The sequence below is a fragment of the Juglans microcarpa x Juglans regia genome, chromosome 1D, assembly GCF_004785595.1.
Source record: "Juglans microcarpa x Juglans regia isolate MS1-56 chromosome 1D, Jm3101_v1.0, whole genome shotgun sequence".
Lineage (NCBI taxonomy): Eukaryota > Viridiplantae > Streptophyta > Magnoliopsida > Fagales > Juglandaceae > Juglans > Juglans microcarpa x Juglans regia.
This window is the reverse complement of record NC_054594.1, coordinates 20,125,577-20,150,218: the sequence shown is the minus strand read 5'-3', so window position 1 is coordinate 20,150,218 and position 24,642 is coordinate 20,125,577. Positions and strand designations below refer to the sequence as shown.

General features: G+C 34.9%; 1 protein-coding gene and 1 long non-coding RNA gene across 3 annotated transcripts in view; one reads left to right on the top strand and one right to left on the bottom strand.

Annotated features, from left to right (window-relative positions):
• The window catches only part of LOC121240060 (protein STRUBBELIG-RECEPTOR FAMILY 5-like), a 23,521-nt gene extending 8,248 nt beyond the window's left edge, over positions 1 to 15,273 (top strand). The window contains exons 3-16 of one of the 2 annotated variants that reach the window (XM_041137513.1): positions 126 to 197; positions 309 to 374; positions 985 to 1,056; positions 1,134 to 1,205; positions 2,598 to 2,669; positions 2,741 to 2,806; positions 3,716 to 3,778; positions 3,863 to 4,173; positions 4,789 to 5,066; positions 12,117 to 12,388; positions 13,320 to 13,440; positions 13,998 to 14,134; positions 14,228 to 14,384; positions 14,826 to 15,273. In XM_041137513.1, the coding sequence (XP_040993447.1) occupies positions 126 to 197; positions 309 to 374; positions 985 to 1,056; positions 1,134 to 1,205; positions 2,598 to 2,669; positions 2,741 to 2,806; positions 3,716 to 3,778; positions 3,863 to 4,173; positions 4,789 to 5,066; positions 12,117 to 12,388; positions 13,320 to 13,440; positions 13,998 to 14,134; positions 14,228 to 14,384; positions 14,826 to 14,954 (1,888 nt within the window). In that variant the 3' untranslated portion in view covers positions 14,955 to 15,273. Of the gene's footprint in view, positions 1 to 125; positions 198 to 303; positions 375 to 984; positions 1,057 to 1,133; positions 1,206 to 2,597; positions 2,670 to 2,740; positions 2,807 to 3,715; positions 3,779 to 3,862; positions 4,174 to 4,788; positions 5,067 to 12,116; positions 12,389 to 13,319; positions 13,441 to 13,997; positions 14,135 to 14,227; positions 14,385 to 14,825 lie in introns of both variants that reach the window. The other variant, XM_041137520.1, reaches the window with a different exon arrangement.
• On the bottom strand, positions 13,692 to 24,642 carry LOC121240071. The gene is made up of 4 exons (XR_005935436.1): positions 24,631 to 24,642; positions 22,424 to 22,427; positions 20,116 to 20,124; positions 13,692 to 13,856 (listed from the first exon to the last, which is right to left on the bottom strand). It is a non-coding gene; the product is annotated as an uncharacterized LOC121240071 (long non-coding RNA).

Here is a 24,642-nt window from a genome sequence, read left to right as displayed (position 1 = left end):
ATTTGGCCTTTTCTAATAACTGCATCTATCTTAATCCACCTACGGTAGAAAACTTCTGTTAATATATTCTACAGAATGTGCTGAAATCTTTGAATTGAACCTTCTTTCTTTGGAAAACTTTGCAGAAACTTATCTGGCCTTGGACTCACCGGATCAATGGGCTATCAGCTATCAAGCTTGACATCCGTCACTCACTTGTGAGGCCCAGCTTTTTTTTTTAAAAAAAAAAGTAGGCATCTTTTGGGTTACACTTATTTTTTATATAAAGAAATTCACATGAAGATCATTCGTATGTTTGTCTAGTACAGCGATTTAAGTGACAACAACCTCAAGGGTGAGATACCATATCAGCTTCCTCCTAACGTAGCTCACATGTAAGTCAGCAGACAAAATTCTATGTAATCATGGATTATCATCAAGAGAAAATATATTCAAGCCATAAATGTTTTGTTTATTCATAGCATCACCTGTTTGGCACTCTTATGCCCTGCAAACATGATTTTATGGTCGACTTCAGCAATCATTTGAAGCTCTATACCGTTTATATAGGTTCATAGTATTATTCTTTATTCTCTTCCTTCTTTTTGGATATTTTGATCTTGTTTCTCACTGTCCTTCACAACATTGGGGAATAGCTTATCTAACTTCATTGACTGCATTACATTGATTTTCAGCAGCACTTCTGTTGGTATCGCTGTACATCATCTGCATCTCTATTCATGTCCTTTGATTGGTAATTGTTGTGGCTTGTGTGATGAAAATGGGGATGGATTTTGGTGTCAAATACGATGTTCATGCATTGGTTAGATAAACTATTTATGTTTTTCTATATTTTATGATCCATCCTCCAAAAAGGCAGTAGTCTTTAAACACATTCTTTCTTATGAGAAGTTTCTTGTTGTTACTTTGATATTCAGCGAGTCCAGGTCTCTCTTTATTGACCTTAAATACCCATCATACTGATCTTGTGCGCTTAATGTGCAGAGATCTTTCTCGTAATGGCTTCAGTGGTGGTGTACCATATTCAATTTCTCAGATGACTGATCTTGAATACCTGTAAACAAACTTCGTTCCTGTTTTGAATTAATTTTCTTTTGTAGAGCTGTTTCTCATTTCTTTCTTGGTGCATGCAGAAATCTTGGTCATAATCAGCTGAATAACCAGTTGAGTGATATGTTTGGAAAACTTTCAAAGCTGAAAGAGTTGTAAGTGTTGCTAACATGGCACAATTTGCCTCACTCACCCCCCCCCCCCCCCCCCCCCCCCCCCCCCCCCCCCCCCCCCCCCCCCTGTTTGTTTTTAAATGGTAAAATGGATGTGTATTGCTTTCACTTGTTTTGCTGCATAGCTTTATGGATTCACGGTCTTGTATTTAATAAGAACTAAGCTGGCTTCTGGCTTTTACGAAAGCTTTCTGCCCTTAAGTCTCTCTATTTCATGCGTTCCAAAATCTTATTTTACTTTTTCAAATGGCTATTCTTTCTATTACTATCTCAAATGCCTTCATTAGCTACGGAATTATTTTCTTACATAAAAGAAGTATGACATAATTGTGGCACTATTTGGAAAACTTTGAATTAAATGCAATATTTTCTAGGATTGTATGACTATTTTGTTCAAATAAATCATTTTGTGATTCCAATTAATAGGAGAAAACTAAAGAAGAAATTTTCTTTGTAATCGATTTCTTGCATTGATAAAGTACATGAAATACCAAAGCCAGTGGTAAGTATCGCTACTGTAGTCAGCATCGGAATAAGTACAAGATGACATCAGAATGAAAATTTTTATGGGGGTCCGTCGCAAATCTAACAGCAAAATGGACAGCAGTAATGAATTTAAACATCTTTGTCTATATAGCATATGCAAAAAATGGTGGGATTGACCAACTAATGCCAGAGAGTAACATCGAGAAAGTGGTAATTATCGTTTTAATATTAAAAAATGAAGTCTTATGATAGACCAAGCAGCTTTATGGTTCGATAGTATTGCTTAATATTTTTTTCATATGTCTGGGTATTATGATTGTGGTACTTGGAAGGAATTTTTAAGGTGGCATGATGAGTTTTTTACCCAAGTAATGTGATCAAGATAGAAATGGAAAATGGAGAATAATTTTGGGGGGTTTCATGGCATGGAGAAAATACTCCTCTAAACTTATCTACATAGATCTATGTATCGCAAGAAACATGGAAGTTTACCCTCATAGAGAAAGACTGCAGGATTGGGAGGTGCAACCATTGCTGAACTCATCAGATTGGCTTTATATTTCTATGGGCTAGGACATCATTAGATTTTCTGTGTTAGAATACTTATAAACAAAAAGATTTTCTGCGTTTGGATGGATTTGGCCATCATGTATTATGCTGGAAATTGATCTGGCTACATCTTGTTCTGAAGTTGCATTTATGATCTTGTCACTTACAACCTTTGTAATACTCTAGTAGCAAAGAATACTCGGTTCTTCATGATTGTCTCCTTTGCCAGTCTCACTCGCAATCATTCATCTACTCACCATTCATTCCTTTCTAGATTTAGTTACGGCAAAGTGCCCAACATGAAAATGTAATTAGCTGGTATCGTGAACTGCCTTACAGGGATCTTTCCTACAACTCACTGTCAGGCAATTTGCCTCAAAGTTTCCAATCACTCTCAAGCCTCAAAAAATTGTAAGGAGCAATCATTTTAAGTTTAGATTTTTGGAGTTTCTTGCTGCTAACTTTCTTATACCTTTATGCAGGAATTTGGAAAATAATCAATTCAGTGGTCCAATTAATGTCTTAGCCGATCTTCCCCTCAAGGATTTGTAAGTGGACCTCCAGTTCATTTTTATTACTCTACAATGTAAGGTTTCCATGAAAATTTGTACTAGAATTAATACTCAGTTTTTTCAATTATTAGACATTTTGCCTCTTAGTTTTAGTTTATTCTTTTATTTTACTCTATAGTTCCAAGAATATATTCTGGTTCATCTTTTTAAGGTATTTTATATTTTTGGTTTTGTTTCCACACTGAAATCATAAAAAGTACCTTTTGTTCTTTGAAGTAGGGGATAGGAAATGTTCAGTGTTAAGATATGTTTCGGTCTTAAGATATGTCTCACATGAAGAGTTTGAAATTGTTGTTATTGGACCTTCTATTTGTTTGGCAGCCATCAATTATGCCTGCCTATTGCTTAAATTTTTTTATGTACCTTCTTTAGCTACCTGGCTGACTGGCTAAAGAGGACCCAATTTATTAGTTCTTCTGATTCCTTTGCTCCCTACAATCATATGATGTCATAGGCTTCCTCTGTTTGGCTAATTTTATTTTTGTTTCTCTTTCTACAAATTAGCTCCCAGTTTAGGGTTATGATTGCACAAAATTAATTAATGAAATATGAAGCTTCTTGTCAAACATTGATTTGTGTTATTGAAGAATGTTTTGTTAGCCTAGTGATTAAAAAGAAATTATATCTGCAATGGTCTTTATACATCTTCAGTATTGCACCGATTTGCCCATGCTATATTTGACAAAGGGTTAATACTCATTGGAGAATTCTACAATGAGATGAATGATGTGCAGTTTTCTTTTTTAATTTAATACAGTGCTTACCACTTCCATATGTGCATCTTCCAATTGGTCAAATATGATCCAACCTAGTTGTTTTTAAAGTTTCATAAATACTGCTGAAGTTAGTGAAATTGACATGCTTAGTTTATCATGATGTTGGCAGGAATGTTGAAAACAACCAGTTTACTGGCTGGATTCCTGAGGAACTTGAGGATATAGACTCAGAGTGAGTATTCTGTTCAAATTATTTTTATTTAGGGATGCAACAATTAAAATTTTCTTTTTTACTTTGTGATTATCTATAATAAAGAACTGGAGGCAATTCCTGGTCATCTGGGCCTGCTCCTCCTCCTCCTCCTGGTGCAAAACATCATGCTAATCAACACTCAACCAAAAATAATGATGGGAAATCTGTCAAGAGTGGAGTGGCAATAGCTGGAATAGCTTTGGGCGTACTGGTAGTAATCGGGATTCTAATTGCTCTATTTTCAAGAAGAAAGTCCCCTCCTCCTTCTCATTTCCTTGATGAAGAGAGGATTAGCCAGCGTAGATCCTTTACCCCCCTTGCATCTCGGGAATTATCCCAGGACTTGCATACAGGAATACGCAAAGACTTCAAAGGTGGTTTTCTATATCCTGCATTTTTGTTCTTTTAGGTATTTTCACTATAGTTGCCTTAATGATGTAATGGGTCCTGACTTTTTTTTTTTTTTTTTTTTTCGCTTATATAGAGTTTTCATTAAAAAAAATATATATATATTTTATGTAATAAAAACTTATTAATAAGTGCAAAAGGTGCAAGTCAAGTAATATCTTTGTACAAAAGATGATAGAAGATAGGAGTACCCCCCGCATTCAACCTTCCTTGGTACAGAAAGTAATATTTACCCGCTTAGTTTTATGCTAATCATCATAGAGATAACTTGTAATTGAGTGATAATAAATAAATGAACCCACTTTTGCAAATTGCAAATGGAGTTTTGAATAGAAATACATGTATTTGAGGCTTGCATATTTCCTCTCTACCTGACGTTGTGTTTTGGCCTCTGCTCTAGAGCCATGGAGAGATTAGTTTCTGATCTTTGGTTATTTGGTTAAAACTATGGCTTTTGTGACCATTTGATGTCTGACCTTTCTGTAAGTGTTGACTCATTTTTTTAAAGATGGTTTGTCTTTTTTTTCCCCCTTCTCATAATGGCTTTGGGAAATGCGGACTTCACCACTCCGACTGTATAGATAATAGCAGATCATTGGATTCATCTGCTTCAATCGATATAAAGTCCTTGCAGAATTCTTCATCAAGCTGTCTTAAGCATGCACCTTCCGATTTTAAGCAATCTTATGATGACAATGAGTTTGCAAACCGTCTAAATGCAAGACGAAGCACCTCTGTTCGAGCTATCTCTTACTCTTTGGCAGATTTACAGCTCGCTACTGGTAATTTTGCGACAGGCCGGCTTCTTGGTGAGGGGTCTATTGGGCGTGTTTATCGGGCTAAATATGCTGATGGGAAGGTATTTTCTGCCTGGTTATTACATTTCTACTTTTTCATTTATGGCTTTCCAACTTATACACTTTTATATACCAAAAGAGATCCCCACTGCCCCCCCACCCACCTTCATCTGGGTTTCTGTGAGGGAATCTCCACTTATTGCCTCCGTAATATTCTTCTCCCTTTACCAAATCGTGGGTCTTTCTAGAGACCCTAGAGGCTCTAGAAAGAAGGCAAAGAGGCCCTTTAAAAGTGATCTTTCATATCTTCTACATCAAGTGCCCTCTTCTCAAGATTTTCTCTCATGGGAATTACCATAGCAACAAAGTATATGGTGCTGTAGATACTTGGGTATTATAGTTAAAAGATGGTACGTAGTCTACATTTACAGTTGATGCAACTTGATATTGACACCTCATTACTACTTAAATAATTAGTTAACACCTAAGTGATTTTATAACTTGAGCTTTCCTTAACCAGCTGCCTTAATTAGTTACCTAACATGCATTCTTTGTCAAAATGGTTTCAATGCGCCTCAATGGAGGGTTTCCTTCTCATTAATTAGCCAAGAAATCCCTTAATTACAGCCTACAAATAATCAGTAAATAAGTTAATGATCTAAGGAAACTGTACAGCAGCCCAGTGCCTAACAAAATGATCTCCTATACATATATACATTGACTGCCATATATACATCGTTGACATCCCCCCTCAAATTGATGTTGGTTGATCAAGAATCATCAATTTTTCAATCATGGATTGATGGCAGTGGCGAGACAGGGCCTTGGTAAAGACATCAACGGTTTGGTGTTCGGTGGAAATGTGAGGAAGTGTAATCACATGTTGATCAAGTGCTTCACGAATGGAATGACAATCTACTTCAATGTGCTTGGTGCGCTCATGAAATATTGGATTAGTAGCAATCTTAATAGCACTTGTGTTATCCGCATGAAGAGGAGCAAGAGTAAGCTGCGGGATACCAACTTCACCCAACAAACCACGAAGCCACACAAGCTCCGAGCATGCTGATGACATAGCATGATACTTAGATTCGGTAAAGGACTTCGAGACTCGATCCTGCTTCTTACTCTTCCAAGAAATAAGAGCATCATTAAGGAACATGCACCAACCAGTAACTAAATGGCGAGTATCCACACAACCGGCCCAATCATCATCACTATAACCCATTAACTGTAAGGAGTTCCTAGTAGAAAATAATAACCCTCTACCAGATGTACCCTTAAGATATCGAAGAATCCGTCATACTACTGCTAAATGAGAGTGACGAGGAACCTGCATAAACTGACTAACCTGTTGTACAACAAATGAAATGTTTGGTCGGGTAATTTTCAAATAATTCAAACTCCCTACTAGCTGCCGATACAAGGATGAATCAGATAATAGTTCACCCTCTTTCTAACAAAGCTTAAAATTGACCTCCAGAGGTGTAGTACTGAGTTCCCAGACTGAAGACCAGCCAAGGTGAGAATCTCTTGGGTATACTTGTGCTGATGCAAAAGCATACCACTGGGACACGAATGCACCTCGAGACCAAGAAAATACTGAAGTGGGCCAAGATCTTTCATATGAAAGGTAGTCTTGAGATGTTGCTGTAGTTGCTCAATCAACTGAGGATCAAACCTTGTGATAACAATATCATCCACATATACTAAAAGTGCAACAAGTCCAGTGGCAGTCCTTTTAAGAAAGAGAGAAGAACCAAACTGACTCTGAGTAAAATGAAAATCAAGAAGAGTGGTATGAAACTTCTCAAACCATGCACGTGCCTTAATCCATACAGAGATCGCTCCAACCGACAAGCCTCAGTGGAGGAGTGAGTGAACATACCAGGAGGAGGAGTCATATATATTTCTTCCTTCAAATCCCCATGTAAGAATGCATTCTCCATGTCCATCTGCCGAAGAGACCATCCTTTAGAAGCAGCGATAACCATAATAGTTCGTATAGTTATCATCTTGGCCACGGGTGCAAAGGTCTCCTCATAATCAAGGCCATACTCCTGACAATTCCTAAGAGCCACCAAACGAGCTTTATAACTTTCTATAGTGCCATCAGGCCATAGCTTGATGGTATATACCCATTTGCATCCAATGAGTTTAACTCCATCAGGACATGGGACGATGTCCCAAGTGTGGTTGTCCTGAAGAGCCTGAAGTTCTTCTTGCATAGCTTGCCACCAACAAGCTTGAGTAGAAGCCTGCAAGTAAGATTTGGGCATAGAGGTAGTATCAAGAGTAGCCTGATGAGCAGTATGTGAGAACCAATTCCTATATGGGGGACGTGAAACTTGAGAGGACCGTCAAGGTTCAGGTGGAATGGGATCAAACGTTGGTTCAGTGTTATTAAGGGGCAGTGTGTGGGCAATGTCTTTGGTACACAATCCTTGGCTTAAAGCATTCAAGAGGACAAGACATATCATCAAAAATAGGAAGTTGAACAAAAGCAGAATCATTAAGAACACAAGACTGGAAGAAATATTGGTTTTCAAAGAAAACCACATTTCGAAAGACACGGAGCTTGTTTGCATCCGCCTCATAACACAAACCCTTTATATGCGTTACTATACCCGAGAAAGGCACACTGAGCAGCCTGAGCAGTAAGCTTGTGAGATTCAGTGGATGGCAAGTGAACATAATAGACAACTAAATATATGAAGAGAATTATACTTAGGAGTAACACCAAACAAACAAGAATACGGAGAGTCAAATTGTAAACTTTGAGAGGGCAGATGATTAATCAAATAAATAGCTGTAGATAAGGCTTCTACCCAAAACCTAGGAGGCATAGAAGCAATCAACAAAGTATGAATAACATCCAAAAGATGACGATTCTTACACTCAGCGACCCTATTTTGTTGGGGAGTGTAAGGATAAGATCGTTGGGAGAGAATACCCTTGGTTTTGAGATAATTCTGAAACTCATTGGACATATATTTCCCCCCAGAGTCAGAGCGTAGTATCTTAATACAAGCAGAAAATTGGGTCTCAACAAAAGCAACAAAAGCCTAAAAAGTGGAGAACACATCAGCTTTAGATCGAAGGAAATATATCCAAGTGAAACGACTATAGTCATCAATGAAGGTCACGAAATACTTGTGCTGAGCATGAGAAAGTACGGGACTCACACCCCATACATCAGTATGAATAATCTCAAAACATGTGGAAGCCCGACTGCCATGTAAAGGAAAAGGTCAATATTTGCTATTACCAAGTTTACAACAACTACAATCAGAAGACACTTTAGAAAATGAATCTTTATTCCCCAAATAACCATGTTTCATAAGATGAGTCAAAACAATAAAATTGGGATGTCCCAATTTCTTATGCCAAACATTACTATCATTAGCGACAACAGTACAAGCAAAGGAATCAAAACTAGGAATGGAAAATTGTAGAGGAAATAAACGTCCCACTTTAGGCCCCTTTGCAATCACTTTCCCCGATGCTTGATCCTGCACACAACAACCATTATGAGTAAAGTGAATTTCACAATTATTATCTACCAGCTGTCCAACAGAAATTAAATTCGTAGATATTTCTGGTAACACAAATACATTGTTGAAAGAAGATCCCAGATTTCCAATTGCAGTGATAGGAAGAGTACTACCATTGGCTATTTGAATATGCTGGTCACCCTTATACTTATGAACATCATGTAAAGCATCTGTATTGCCAGTCATATGATTGGAAGCCGCAATGTCAACCAACCAAGGAGAGGTGAGTAGATTTCCCTTACCTTGAAGGCCAAAGGCAGAGAAAGCGGAGACAATCATCCGTGTCAGAGTATATGAAGAACCAGTTGTAGGTTGCTGCCCTGGAGTAGGAACAAAGGGCACAACAGCTAAATTAGACTGGACAGTAGTGTGAAACGCTTGACCTTGTCTATTCTAAGGTTGCACGCGACAGTCTTTAATGATATTGCCTTCCTTTTTGCAGTAATTGCAGAATTTCTTGCTGCAATGCTTTGCAATATACCCAAACTCCTTGCAACTGTAGCACTGTATCTGCATCTTGGATCTTCCTCTCCCTTGAGCAGCATATGCCACATTAACCATCTCAGTAGTCACAGTGTTTTGAAGTTGCAGTGTTTTGAGTTAGGCCAAGTTGAGTGGCAAGACGCTGCTCTTCTCATAATAATTCCCCCAAGCACACATCCAAGGAAGGAACAGTATTACGGTTTATCAAACCAGCCTGCGCAGTCTCAAATTCTGGTGTCTTAGCATCATCAGAAATTGGTCTCTTTGACTCTCAGCATGGACAACTTGCAGCGCTTCTAAGGCTTCCTTGGGAACTTTAGAATAAACTATCCCAGAATATTCACTCCACAAATTAAGGAATCCAGCATAGAATTGTTCAATAAAAAGATTCCCTTGTCTGTAGTTGGCAATTTCTAATTCTACTTGAAGCTTTTGGGCAGTGTTGTCTTGATAATAAACTCGCTTGAAATAATCCCATATCTCCTTAGCAGTAGTGAACAAACGAAGATTGTTGACCATATGTGGTTCAACAGAACTTAGTAGCCAGGAAACAACCTTTGCATCCTTGCTGGCCCATGAACTAAGTTCTTTGGGATCAGTAGGAGCCATAGAAGACCCATCCAAATGATCCCATAGTTCCTTCCCTTTCACAAACATCCTGAACTGAAATTCCCAGCTTGCATAATTCTTTCCATTAAAGCGAACAATTGAGTTTTCGCCTGACATGACTACCACAGAAAACTCTGATCACCAAAAATACCAACACCAAGAGGCACCGATAGCCCAAGAGTACCAGAAAATGCTGACCACCAAGAACAGAAACTTCTGACAGCACCAGAAAACGCCGATCACCATGACAAAAACTTCCGACAGCACCAGAAACGCAGACAAAGGGAAAGCACCTCAGAAACCAGAACAGAGAGGACTGACTAGATTAGTCCCCTAAACCAAGAATGAGTCTAACAAGAGAAACCCAACCAAAAAAAAATCAATAGTCCGAATCACCCAGAAATACGAAGGACTGACTTTAGATTGAGGGCTCTGATACCATGTCAAAATGGTTTCAATGCCCCTCAATGGAGGGTTTCCTTCTCATTAAATAGCGAAGAAATCCCTTAATTACTGCCTAATAATAATCAGTAAATAAGGTAATGATCTAAGTAAGGAAACTGTACAGCAGCCTAGTGCCTAACAAAATTATCTCCTATACATATATACATTGACTGCCATATATACATCATTGACATTCTTCGCACTTAGCGGAGGCCTTTGCCATTTTAAATGGACAGTCTGCCCCTATTTTTTCTTTTAACTAGAAAGAACGAGGCCTTATTGTTTTCAACGGGCATGAAAGAAAAAGAATGAGGTGAAAGGGCTTTTTGGTCAGCTTGTTGTGCACTGGGTCAGAGTTCATACATTGAAAGAATCTGTTGTGTTGTTAGTAGATGAGGAAAGGGAAAAGGGATAACTGAAAGAATGGAAATAATTTAAGAATGCATCGAAGTTTCATTTATTTAATAATGAAAATTAAATGAGGATATATAACTCAGAGACAGAAAAAATTGTTTATTTGCATCAAGTTTTTGAAGGGCATTCTAGACACAGATGTTTATATCATCTTCTATGATGGAGACAAATGGTTATGGTGGTTCTGACTGTTCAGATTTGTTTAACCATGGGAGACAACTCATGGGATTCCAATGCTGTGATCTTTTACCCTGTATATTCATGAAAGAGTCAATACTTTTAGAATCCAATATTAACACATTTGAGACCACGAAATCTTGTGTGTCCAGACTAGCAGTGACCTTATAAAATACTTATAGGAAACTTACCCCATGGTAGACTAAAGGCTGGTTTCGTTACATAAAACCAAATTATCTCATCTCATATCATCTCATATAATTATTACAATTTTTCCAAACTCCCACCCAAAATATAAACAATTGAACTTTTTCAAATCTCAAAACAAAAATAATAGTAAAAAATATATATTTACAAGTATATATTAAAAAATTATATTATAACAATATTTTATTCAACTTTCAACAAAACATCTCTTCTCATATCATCTGAACTACGTAACCAAATGAGGCCTAAGTCTTTGGGACTTTTAATTGACTTGGTTAGCATCTTAATGATAATATGCTTGTCTCATATTTTTTCTGTCAAATTTCATTGATTGACTCATTAAAACAAGGAAAAGAAGAAAGTGCCAAAGAAAGTGGGATGCTCCTAACTGGCATGACCCTAAATTTGTAAAAAACAAAGTGCCAAAGTTCCCATGGGTGTAGACAGTCTGCAACAGTCATCAACATGTTTGTGTCTGAATTTAGATTTCCAAGGGTAGAGAAATGCCATCAAGTTGATCATACGGACTTTCAGATTAATGATTCAATCTTCACACTCTCAATTACTATTTTTTTCTTCTTTTTCTTGGATTCATGAAGAGCTCTCTACAGCAGTTCCCTTTGCATAAAACTCTTTAGATCTCAAGTTCCTTATGACTATTTACCTGTCAGATGGTCTGGTTAACTTAACATCACATAAATCTGTAATGAATTATCAGGAAAAATGCCTCCGTGTCACTAACTTTAAATTTTTCATTTTAACATTCAACTTCTTAAACGTTATTCAGGTGGTCTGGTTTGATGTTTCTAATATGGTGTCACCAACAACTTCTTACAGTTGCTTCATTATTATCATCATAATACTGTTATAATTGATGAAAATGGATGTAAATAATTCTTTTGGATTACTTTCATATATTTATTTTGGATTTATTCACTTAAATCCCATTTTGAAAACTTATGTTTTTTTCCCTTGTGTTATATTCTATAGTTCTCCAATCTCATGCAAACAAGTTAGTTATTATCTTCTTTAAACTATCCACCTATTTGTAATGTGCCTGTCACTCACTGCTGCATTCTTTTGCTTGATGCTGTTAGTTATTGCTCATATTTGACTTTCTTGATTGATTATTTAAATAATGAAAATCTAAGTTCAAATTGCAATGAGGAATAGGTGAGTTTCATACTCATACTTTTTAAGTACTTGAATTTACACGTTTTTCAGGTTTTAGCTGTGAAAAAGATTGACTCCTCACTTTTCCAAGGAGGGCGAGTGGAAGAATTTGTTCAAATTGTGTCAAACATCTCCAGGCTTCACCATCCAAATATTGCTGAGCTTATCGGTCACTGTTCGGAACAGGGGCATAACATGTTAGTTTATGAGTATTTCAGGAATGGCTCACTTCATGAGTTCTTACACATGTCAGATGACTACAGCAAGCCACTAACTTGGAACACAAGAATAAGAATCGCATTGGGCACAGCCCGAGCTGTTGAGTGAGTTAACAAATATATTACCTTTTGGATGACTTCTATTTTTTTGGTCAATAAGAGCAGATATAATAATTAGTACTTGTAAAATTGCTGTATCTGTGTATATTTCATGTAATCAAAACTGCACAGATGGTTATTTTAGATAAATTTCTGTTTCTTGGATGATTCATACCAATCACCATGTAGTTCTTTTTCCTTTTCAGTCACCAACAATACATGACAGTATGACTAGTTGGTAGCCTCATTGCATTTTAGCCTTCTGATTAGAATTTAGATTCATCCCAGTATGTAATCGTTGTTTTTTCAGGTTTGCTTCATTTTGCATAGTGGTGTGAATCTACACTAGCTGGTTTAGGTTTATAAGGGCACTGAACTCTATGTAATGATCCAACTAAAACTTCAAACACCAAAATGAAGCCAATGTCATAAGTTTAAGACGAAACCTCAGTTGACCTGAGTGAACACGGGAACTTCTGAGGGTACATTAGATTATATCTGGTTAATTGGCTTAAAAAAACATATCTACCTAAGTTTAACTACTTACATACGTTAACAGCATGATATTCTTTAGTTTCAATTCCTTAATATTTTACCAACACGGTATTATATGCTTGCCAAATTGATCTAAATATGGGTTTGGTTAATTGTGCCATAATATGGATTCATCCAACTTGCTTTATAATTATCATGTATATGGTTTATTTATTTTCTTTTAATATGAGCCTTTTTGTCAGTATAAGTCCAAACGGCTTGCATCACATACACACACACACACATTATGAAGTGAATATGATGATTGATCACAGCAATTTCCTGTTGGTTATGCAGTTGTTAACTTACGTTCTTGATTTCAAAGTCAAAAATAATTTTTCATTTTAACATATCTTCTTCTAATTATTTCAATTAATGCTTCAAACATCATTTCTGTGTGCAGGTACCTCCATGAGGTCTGTTCTCCATCGTCTGTTCATAAGAACATTAAGTCATCTAATATTTTGTTCGATGCTGAACTCAATCCCCATCTCTCTGACTGTGGTTTGGCAACCTTTCATCAGGTCAGTGTTTCTTGAAATATTTTAGGTTTTCTTACCGTAACAATGGCTTGGATATTTGGTTTAAATTCTAAGTACCAAAATCTAACGATTATCCCTAAAGTTGATTTGTATTGTGGGATAAAAGCTAAGCAAACAAAAAAATTGGCTCATGATTCGAATCTGATCTGTTTAGCCAGATCTGGTACACTATTATGATGTAGTGCATGTTGATGACCCAAAGTCTCATACCTGTTGAGGTATAAAGATAGTTTACAAGCACGACAGGTGTCTCCACTTAGATTGGTCGACGTTTCTTGAATACGAGTAGAGTCAATAGCTTGGTGTCTTATGATTACATCTATCAATATTGTTGGGTTTATTCAAACTTGGAGAGTTTCTCAAGTGATCATAGACTGGAAACAGCAGATCCTCTCTTGCTTGCAGGATGTTTGCACTATATCTGGTAGTTATGCTTGCAGGATGTTTGCAGGGTGATCAGGGCTTCACAGAAGACATATTTCTTAAGCAAAGGAATGCATACTTATTTAATTCACTAAGAAGTTAACTTTTCTTTTCAGCGTACTAGCCAAAACCTTGGGGTAGGATATAATGCTCCAGAGTGCACAAAACCTTCGGCCTACACAGTGAGAAGTGATGTTTATAGTTTTGGGGTGGTCATGTTGGAATTATTGACAGGGCGGATGCCTTTGGACAGGTGTGTGACATTGTTGACTCAAATACTTCATTCACTAAGCTCATTTATCCAGTCCTCATATCTGAATTAGAGTCATTCCTTTCATTTTTCCAGTTCAAAACCAAAACCTGAGCAATGCCTTGTACGATGGGCCACCCCGCAGCTTCACGACATTGATGCATTGGGAAAAATGGTTGACCCAGCCCTGCGTGGACTGTACCCTCCGAAGTCACTCTCCAGATTTGCTGATATTATTGCCCTCTGTGTTCAGGTGAGAACCGAGCTGTTCTCATTCTCTCTAAAGACAAGTTCATCAGGAAAATATAGTAGGCATATAAAAAAATATTTTCACTTCTCAACGAAGTAGAATTTGCACACAAAGATAGATAGAAAGGGAAGCCCAACTTGAGCACGCAAAAAGATGGCACTACCAAGGTGTTTGTACTCATCCTGCAGGGCCTAGTCTGGCTTGGCTTTGGGCTAATATTGACTTTGCAACGTGGTCTAGCTATCTTATTTATTAGGAAACCTGCACAAGGGTTAGATATCTTAGTGTCATTTCAACTCTCTCTAAACTTTTCTTTGTATTGAGAACGTTAGATTGATTAACAACCTATGTTGAGGTGTTACCTCTTGTTTCACGACTGTTTTTTTTTTTTTTTTTAATTATCTTGGAAGTGTTTTAACGTTTTCTATTTCACATTTATGTTAGTTGGAGCCTGAATTTCGGCCACCCATGTCCGAGGTGGTGCAGTCATTGATGCGGTTAGTCCAGCGGTCAAGTTTTAACTATAGAGATGACTTTGGGGGTTCTCGTCGGACGGATGACCATGACTATTAGTGATTTATGCTCCGAGATTGTATATATATACATTCCATGTGAGATTGTTCCGAATTAAGGAAAGTTATTTCCATTTTCCTTTATTTTTTTTCCAACTCTTGGAGTAAATTGTTTCTTTTAAGAAAGCAGAATGAGCAGTCTATGAAGTCAATCTATAGAAGAGTTAGCACGAGCTACTTCTGAAGTTAAGTTAAATGAGGGACATGGTGGAAATTGAAAGAGAGTTACCCTTAAGCCATGTCACATGGGATTCTTTCTTTTTATAACTGGTTTTCTCATTTTGAAGATCAGAAAATTCAAGCAAAGCACTATTGATTTTTGAGTTCTGCTATATACAGTCACTTTTACGTACTCCTTGCGCATACTACTGATGTGATTGGCCAAAACAGTTATTTTATATTAAAAAAAAGTAACGCAATTAATCACATTAATAAAGTACGCAAGAAGTATGTAAAAGTGACTGCACATATAAATTTTTGTTGATTTTTTTTCCTGTCCTCTGTGGATGAAATCACATAGTGGGACTAATAAAGGATATCTTAAAATATGGCAGGCAGTTACATGTCAATTTTCAAACCAAGTACAAATTTCCTGATCTCTTTTGCCAGCAAAGAAATTGCTAGCATGGCGGCTCGTTTTCTGTATGATTTGTCAAACAATTATTCACAAAAATCAGAACAGAAAGTCAGGCCAATATCCTGTGGACTGTTTACAAAGGCATTTGCTTCTATATATAAGTTTTTATATGAATGATTACAGGTTATGATTTTGTTACTAATAATTTTCTAAAATGCAATTGATCAATGGGGTTCGATCCAATTTTTTCTTTTTTTTTTTTCAATCTTATTGCATATTTTACAATAAATGATGAAGCCATTAAACCAGCTGATTCATGTTTTTGTCATAATAATCTCCGGCCAGTAACTTCTTATAACAAAACAAAAAATTATATTTGTAAGTCGACGTGAAGAACACACTCTAGATATGTCAAATAAAAATAAATTCAAATTCAAATTCAAAATTTGAAGTTTAGCTTGAAAGTCAGTTCCTACCATGTCAATGGTGTTTAGCCACACTGGCTTTGTAAATTTTAAGTTTTTCTTGCAAACAGTGTGAATACACGCCCTAGACTATCTATACCCAATTATGGACCACTAACTAAATCAATGCAAGTAAAGACTTTTCTCTGCCGTACAATGTTGGCTTGCTAGTGGCCACCACTGCATTCAATACACCAATAATTGATCTGAAAATCAATCGACTCCATTTCTCTTTGGGAGTTGGGACAAACTCAGATGGAGGACAACAAGCATTTCCCATAAAACTTGGAAATCCATCCTTGTCGATGCGTTTGGTAAGTGAAGTATTTTTAGATATTTTGTAAATAAGAATGAAAAAGTAATAATAGAATATTGAATAATTGTAAATAATAATAAAAAATAGGTGAAAAGTAATAATAAAATAAAGAATAGTAATGTGGTATTCTAAGAATACATCAGGTATTCTCAATACCCAAATTAGGGATCTCATTTGTTTTTATAGTTAATCTCAACTTATTTCATCTAATCATTACAATTTTATCAAATTTCTATACAAAATAAAATAAATAATTCTAATTTTTTAAATCTCAAAACAAAAATAATATTAAAAAAAATATATTCTAACAATATTTATTCAACTCAAACCTAATACGCGACATTCAGAATTTACAATTTTTAAAAATACAACACGAGATTAATAGAATGAAGATCGAAGAATACGATCCAATTAGGAAAGAATTTCAAGTATGCAGCAAAATGGCTTAGTCCTCTCATCATCATGTCCTTAATAATGAGATCATCAGTGAAATTGGATAGTTAGATTCGTTTGCAGGCTTAATTTCATGGTCACGATGAGAATATTGCATGGCACCACAGAAATATTCTTGTTTTTGTCTTATATATAGATGATGCTGTAGCTTACAAGTGTGTATATATATATATATATATATATATATATACATGTTGGCCTTACGAAAATTATAAGCAAATACAAAGCCAGAAAACAAACAAACAAATCTTTCTCTCCCAATGTTAATTATTGCATCGCTTTGTTGCAAAGTATTCCAAATTCTATATCTTGGCATGTAATATAGGAACACAAGAAAATAGAAATGTAAAATACTCTCTCAACAATATACTCATTCCGCTTTATAAATTATGAAAAAATTTAATTGTAAGCGATTCTACGCACTAATTCGCGCACCCATTCAATACGATTGTTCAGAAAATAGATTTTATTGAAAACAGTGCTAATTTGAATTTAGAATATGAAGGCAACAACATTAGTACGTAGATTGGTACGCAAACCTGCTTGTATATAACAAAACTCATAAATTATACTGCACATGTTGATGTAACATTATCCGTTAACGGTCAATTTGTTATTTAAAAAAAATAGAAGTTGATTTAGGCCCGTTTAGATGAGATAAATTTAGATCTTTATGAATAATAGTGAGTTGAAATAGTGGAGTTGGTTTAGTGAGGTACCTAAGATTAATTTAAATGTGTTTGAATATTAAGATGAATTTAGATGTATTTATGAGAAGTTGAAAAAAGTTGTGGATCCCATATATAAAGAGGTGTTGAGCTGAAAAAGGATGTGAGCCCCACGTGTAAAGATATTTTGAGTTGAGATGAGTTTAATGATTTGAGAGTTAATTATTTGAATGTTAGACTCAATTTAAAATTAGACTGAACTAAGTTGATATCAGTTCAATCCAAGTTTCAAACAGGGCCTTAATAGTACTTGACACATCAGTAAAGTAAACATAAAGTAAAATAAAAAGTACAGAAATAATGATACGCATGCAAAAATAGTATAAAAAAATATTATTTTATTTTGAACTACTCAGAATCTCCCTCTTACATAAATTTTTGGTTCATCCTTGGCTGGCGTTGTGTGTTCTGTGAGCCCTTGAAATCTTGTCGCCGTTGGCTGGTCTCCACGATGGTGAGCCATCATTCTCTCTCTCGTTCTCTGTTTCTCTTTGCCTCTTAGACAGTTTCGTGATTTTTCTTTGTGTAATGGCACTGTTTAGCTTCCTCGTGGGTCTCGAAATCTTAGTGTAGTTGTCGAGTGCTCTCATCGGGAGTGCTATCATCGGTAACTATCCCTCCCACTCATTGATCTCACTCTTAATTTTTTTGTTCTATCCTTTGTTATTGCACACACAGAGACCCTCTTTTACTCTATTTTTCTTTGGTTTGTTTTCACGCACACACCCACTCTATCTTGGTTTGCCGTGCACACACTCAGACCCCTCAATCATTCTTTGCGCAGACCCACTATCTCTTTTACTAGAGATTTCAGTGAATTTTAGGCTTAGATTTCAGTGGGTTGCTTTGATTCGAGGTGGTGCGAAGCTTTTGTGACTCTTTTAGGTAAGTCTCTTCCGAAGCTTTTGGTAGTATTTTTGAGTATTACATGATTGGATTTTGAAATGTGGATAAAGTGTAGTTGATATAGTGGTAGTGTGGCATTTTAATTACTTGGCGGATGGGGAATAGCAGTAATCAAGGATGGAGTGGAATTTTTGTTGTTGGTTATTTTCTTTTGATTAAATGCATGTCGCCAAGAGGTGAGCTATATGAGTTGTGTTTGGCTGTTGCGTGGGGATTTTAGTGGTTGTGTTGGGGTCTAAATGCTAAAGGTTTGAGGAGGGGACTGTTTGGATTTAATTTTTATGATATTTATTGTGTTAAAGAGACTGTTTTAGATTATTACTCAATAAATAATAGCTTACTAGATTGGTTTATTAAATGTTGGGTATATATTTTGTTTAGGTGGCGTTACTACTTGAGTTCCGACTCAAGGTATAGATAATACTCGGAAGTCAGGTAAGCGGGATTCATATACTAGTTTTGCATAAAAGAAATAAAATGAGGTTAACTTTGAAAATATGCATGTTTATTTTTGAAAAGAAATCTGAAAATGACCTCAGATGTTTGTTCTGCATATGTATAAATTCTATATAAGAGAAAGTATTTTCTGTCATGACTGGTATAGACATGAGTTAATTTTGTACATTCTGTGTCTAAACTATGCGAAAAGAGCGAAAATGAAAATCTAAAAGTTTTTGCTATGAATAAATGAAGATGTTTTGATTTTGTTTATTTCGAACATGTGAAATAATCTGAAACTATTCAATATTTTGTTTTGATATGATGTGTCATCTGAAAACTTTGGCATGGAGTTCTGATTATGTCTGTTTCTGTTAGGGCCCTATCACAGGTATAATGGTGGTTTATAACCCTACCACGGGGGGTGAAACATGGTATACGGCCCAACCACGAATATAATGATGGTTTATAACCCTACCACAGTAGTGAAACATGGTATATGGCCTAATCACGGGTATAATAGTGGTTTATAACCCTACCACGGGAGTGAAACATGGTATACGGCCCAGCCATGGGTATAATGGTGGTTTATAACCCTACTACGGGGACTAAATATGTTATTTATCCCGATGTGTTGATGTGAGATGATATGAATATAATGTTTCAGTTTGGATATACCAAATGATTTTCTTTTTGGGAACAAGTTTGTTTCTTTGAAAATTTCGCTCTAATATTTTATACCAAGTTTTGTTTGTGCATTTTGAAAATAAATATGTTGTTTCTGCATTCTGAACGTAAATGTGTTGTTTTGTTTATCAAACTTTATAAATGTTCATATTTACATGCTAGTGTATGCTCTTTGCTTGCTAAGTTGTTGATAACTCACCCTTTAATCTTCATAATATTTTCAGATGACTTTGATGGTTCAGATGAGAATCAATATTAGAGTTTGTGGACAAGATTATCTGTAGATAGTTATTGGGTATCTCGTGGTATTAGTGCAGCTGTTGGATTTTATTTATTTATTATGTTGATTTCAATGGGTTTAGACGGTTTATGGAAATTTATGTCAATTCTATTTTATTCTAGTTTGTTAATTGGGACATGAAGAAAAGTTGATATTTTATTTGGGTTGTTGTATTGAGGATTTGGTATGTAAGTATTTGTGGTTTATTAATTTGAAATATTTACGTTTGATTTGGAGTTTTGGAAGTATATATTCATGGATTTGGAAATATATTAGTATTGTTGGTGTTGATAATCAGGTGTTTGGAGTTAACTCTTTGTACCTCTGGGGTAGGGTGTTACAATAGGATCTTGCACACATTGAAAACTATAAAAATTATTTAATAATTTTTTTTTTTATTTATTTTTAAAATAATCTCATTTTTATTTTTAGAGATCTTACATAAAATGAGAGCCTTAGGTAATGGCGTAATTGCTCTTACCATTAAGCCGGCCAGTCTCTTCAGAGAGAGAGAGATAGCTAGCAGTACTGTACAAAACGCCCATGTCGACATAAGAAAAGACGCGTTAGGTGAATGTAGAAAGAACATTAGCAAGTCTGAAACAGAACGAGCCACTTCGATTCTGGATACTCACAAGTTGCATGCGGATAAACCAAAAAAGTAAACTATACAGTCCGTCAAAGCTATGGTATAATCAATAATCGTAGGTATTAAAGCAATGAAGCAGCAGCAATATTAAGAAATATTAATGCATTTACTGAATTAAATAGGCCGTCAAAGTAAGAGCACAGACAATTCCCTTTCTTGTTTTGTTGTCATTTTTTCAGCATAACACCAGCTTCATGGTGCGCCATTCATGCTACCTTCTGTTTTTTCCATTCATTTTTCCACGTAGAGTAAATACTATATCCTTTGAAAGTTGTTCTTGGGGTTAGAAAAAGAGTGATGCTAGGCTGCAATTCAGCAGTGACTGTTGGGCTTGTTGTCTAGGTAAAATTATCTTTTTTTATTTTTCATTTTTATATATTTTTTTAAAAAAAAAAATCAATATACTAATAGTCACTTCCTTAATCAGTAAGTAAAAAAAAAAATTAAATAAATAAATGAATGAGCGGTTAAAATGTTCCTTAATCTGGCTTAATTTCATGATCACGACGAGAATATTGCATGGCACCACAGAAATATTCATGTTTTTGTCTTATATATAGTGATGCTCTAGCTTAAAAGTGTATATATATATATATATATATATATATATATATATATAAACAAGTTGGCTTAAGAAAACTATAAGCAAATACAAAGCCAGAAAACAAACAAACAAATCTTTCTCTCCCAATGTTAATTACTAATTATTGCATCTCTTTATTGCAAAGTATTCCAAATTCTATATCTTGGCATGTCATATAGGAACACAAGAAAATAGACGTAAAATACTCTCTCTACTATATTCTCATTCCACTTTATAAATTATACTCCGCATGTTGATGTAACATTATCCACTAACGGTCAATTCGTTATTTAAAAAAATAGAAGTTGATTTAGGCCTGATTTAAATGTTGAGTTGAGTTGAAATAAATTGAGTTCTTTATGAATAATAGTGAGTTGAGATGGTGGAGTGAGTTTTGTGAGGCACTTAAGATTAATTTAGATGTGTTTGAATGTTAAGATAAATTTAAATGTATTTATGAGAAGTTAAAAAATATTGTGGGTCCTATGTATAAAGAGGTGTTGAGTTGAAAAATGATGTAGGCCCATGTGTAAAGATATTTTGAATTGAGATGAGTTTAATGATTTGAGAATTGATTATTTGTATGTTAGACTCAACTTAAAATTAGACTAAACTGAGTTGTATCAGTTTAATCCAAATTCCAAACGGGGCCTTAATAGTATTTGACGCATCAGTAAAGTAAATATAAAGTAAAATAAAAAATATAGAAATAATGATATTATTTTTATAAAAATAGTATAAAAAAATATTATTTTTATAAAAATAATTTTTATTTAAAACAGAAGAATTGTGTAAAAAAGATTGTAGATTATCATTTTCCCAAAATTCGGTATTTTTTTTAAAATTAAATATAACAATCAGATCGTACAATTGATGATCTCCGTTCATGGGCGGGTACTCTTCAGAGATAGCAGTACTGTACAAAACGCTCCAACGTACGTCGACGTAAGAAAAAAACGCGTTAGGTGAATGTAGAAAGAATATTAACAAGTCTGAAACTGTGAAACATGAGAAAAAGCCCCTCCGATTCTGGACACTCCAAAGTAAACTAGACAGTCCGTCAAAGCTATGGTATAATCAATAATGGTAGGCATATATGAAAGTTGTTTCGATTCATGGTGCGTCATCCATGCTACTTTCTGTTTTTTCGATTCATTTTTCCACATAGAGTAAATAATATTCTTTGAAAGTTGTTCTTGGGCTTAGAAAAAGAGTGATGCTAGGCTGCGATCCAGTAGTATCACTGAGACTGCAGTGATCGATCATGTGCATGCCATTGAGGCAAAATTCATCTTTTTTTTTTACTTTTATTTTTTTTTTCACATTTTTTAACATATTTAAACACTTTTAAAAAAATAAAAGAAATATCGATACAGTACTAACAGTCACTTCTCTAATCAATAAGTAAAAACAAATTAAATACATGAGCGGTCAAAATGAAGAGCCAAAATTAGAGGACATATTAACATTATTATTCTTAGAAAAATATCATCAAATTATTCAAATAAACTAGTCCTACATTCGCACGATATGTAGTTGATTGTATTGATCAAGTAATCTGGATGCAGTGACATTTAGGTTATAGCTAGGTACGTTGAGATCACGCTAAGATAAGATTATATACATACATCAATGTGGGTTTAGAACTTTGACAATTTATGCAGGTATTTATGAGAGATATAGAGAGAGTACTGATAATGATATTGATGCATGATTATGCAAGTTAGGCATATTCCCTAGACTTGAAAGACATGCAATTATGTAGTGATAGTGTGGAAGTGCCAAACAAAGAAGAATTTTGAGGTAATATTGACACAAATGGGTCAATCATACATGAAAATATTAATTAGAGTATAGAAAAATGGGTCTTCCCTTCACATTGCCGTATTTAATTCCTTCTTGTCATGTCATTTCAGCCAAACTAATTTGACCTTATACAAACCTCTGAATATTTTACTTTATTCTCATTTTCCGTACGATTTTTCATATATTAAAAAACTAGGATCAAAGATAGCTAGGGTTACAATTAGCAGCATCGATCAAAGTTAGCTAGGTACAATGAATGCATATAAATCCTTTATATTCAATTGCCTAAGAATATTACAAGACAACATATATAGAAATAATCAAAGACTTGACTACACAGTTTAAAATATTTAAAATATGGATAATATTTATTTATTTATTTATTGTTACATGCATGCAGTTTTATATTCAATAAGAATTATAAGTTGGTCATGATCACGATCCAGTAAAACTATGCAGGAAGTCAAAATCAAAGTGCTTGATCTAATTCAAACAGCTAATTGCAGTCTTCATTCTTAAAAGAACGCAAGCTTTCAAAAGTAGCTTTAATTTCTTTACACTTTCCATCATGAAGTAATACAATAATTAGGAGTACTCACCAACACCATCTCCCACAATTTTCATTCAACGTCACTACATATTAGTTGCCATTGTTTATTCACTTTTGCTTTATTGCAACGAACGTCTAAAATTGCTAAAATAATTCTCTATTTTCGGCGATTCTGTTTGTCGCAACTAGTGGTACAAATCACCGCAATTGTGCATTCTGATTCCATAAAAAATTGTCAGAAAAACCATATTGCAGCGGCATGATAGCATCGTAAATACTGTAAAGTTCACCTCAAGTATTGTTCTACTTGAAGTCATATGAGCTTATTGCAGCCACAATTATTTGCCGCTATCATCTATTTCCAGAGAAATAGAAATCGCTGCAAAAAGTAACTAGAGTTGCAAAAAGTTTTTGTGTCCACAATTATTCGCCGCTATCATCTATTTCCAACGAAATAGAAATCACTGCAAAAAAAAAAAAAAGAAAAAAACTAGGAATTGCAAAAAGTTCTTGCGTCCACATAGAATCGCCGCAATAGTGGCAATCATGACAAGGTACGTAGTATCTTTCCCATCAAAATTGAGATCGTCCAAATAATACGAAACTAAGTTCTGCAAACAGCAAATATAATTTGGGTTAATTCTGGCCACTTCAACCGATTATAAGTCACTAGCATTTTGTTGAAAATAGACATTCATAATCTATGGCTTCATGCATGAAACATGCTGAATTTATTTTAACATAATATACAACTTGTTAAAATAAATTCAGCAAATGAAACATATATGATAGACCACCTGAACAGTACTGAAATTTATGACATTGCATATATATATATATATATATATATATAACTTTTTGATCCAATGCATTCCCACATTTCAAGTAATTTGTAACTGGAAATTAACATAAAGGAAAAAAAGTGTACTCTGATGAACATAATTGCATCGATCCCCATCAACAAATCTCTAAAGATATTCAGACAATTAATACACATAATTAACTAGATATGATCAGATTGTGATAGCATAATGAAATAAAACAATCGAGTAGATTTGTAAAAATCAAATTAATTTCCAGGTAACACCTTTTTCTGAACGAGACTCACTAGGTAAGAGCATGCATGCATATTATTATTATTAATTAATAATATTATTTTTGGGCAAGTTAATTTCATTAAGAAAATCCAAGTACTATAACATCATCATGTGGCATACCTCTATATATATAATTGTCACACAGAAATCTTATA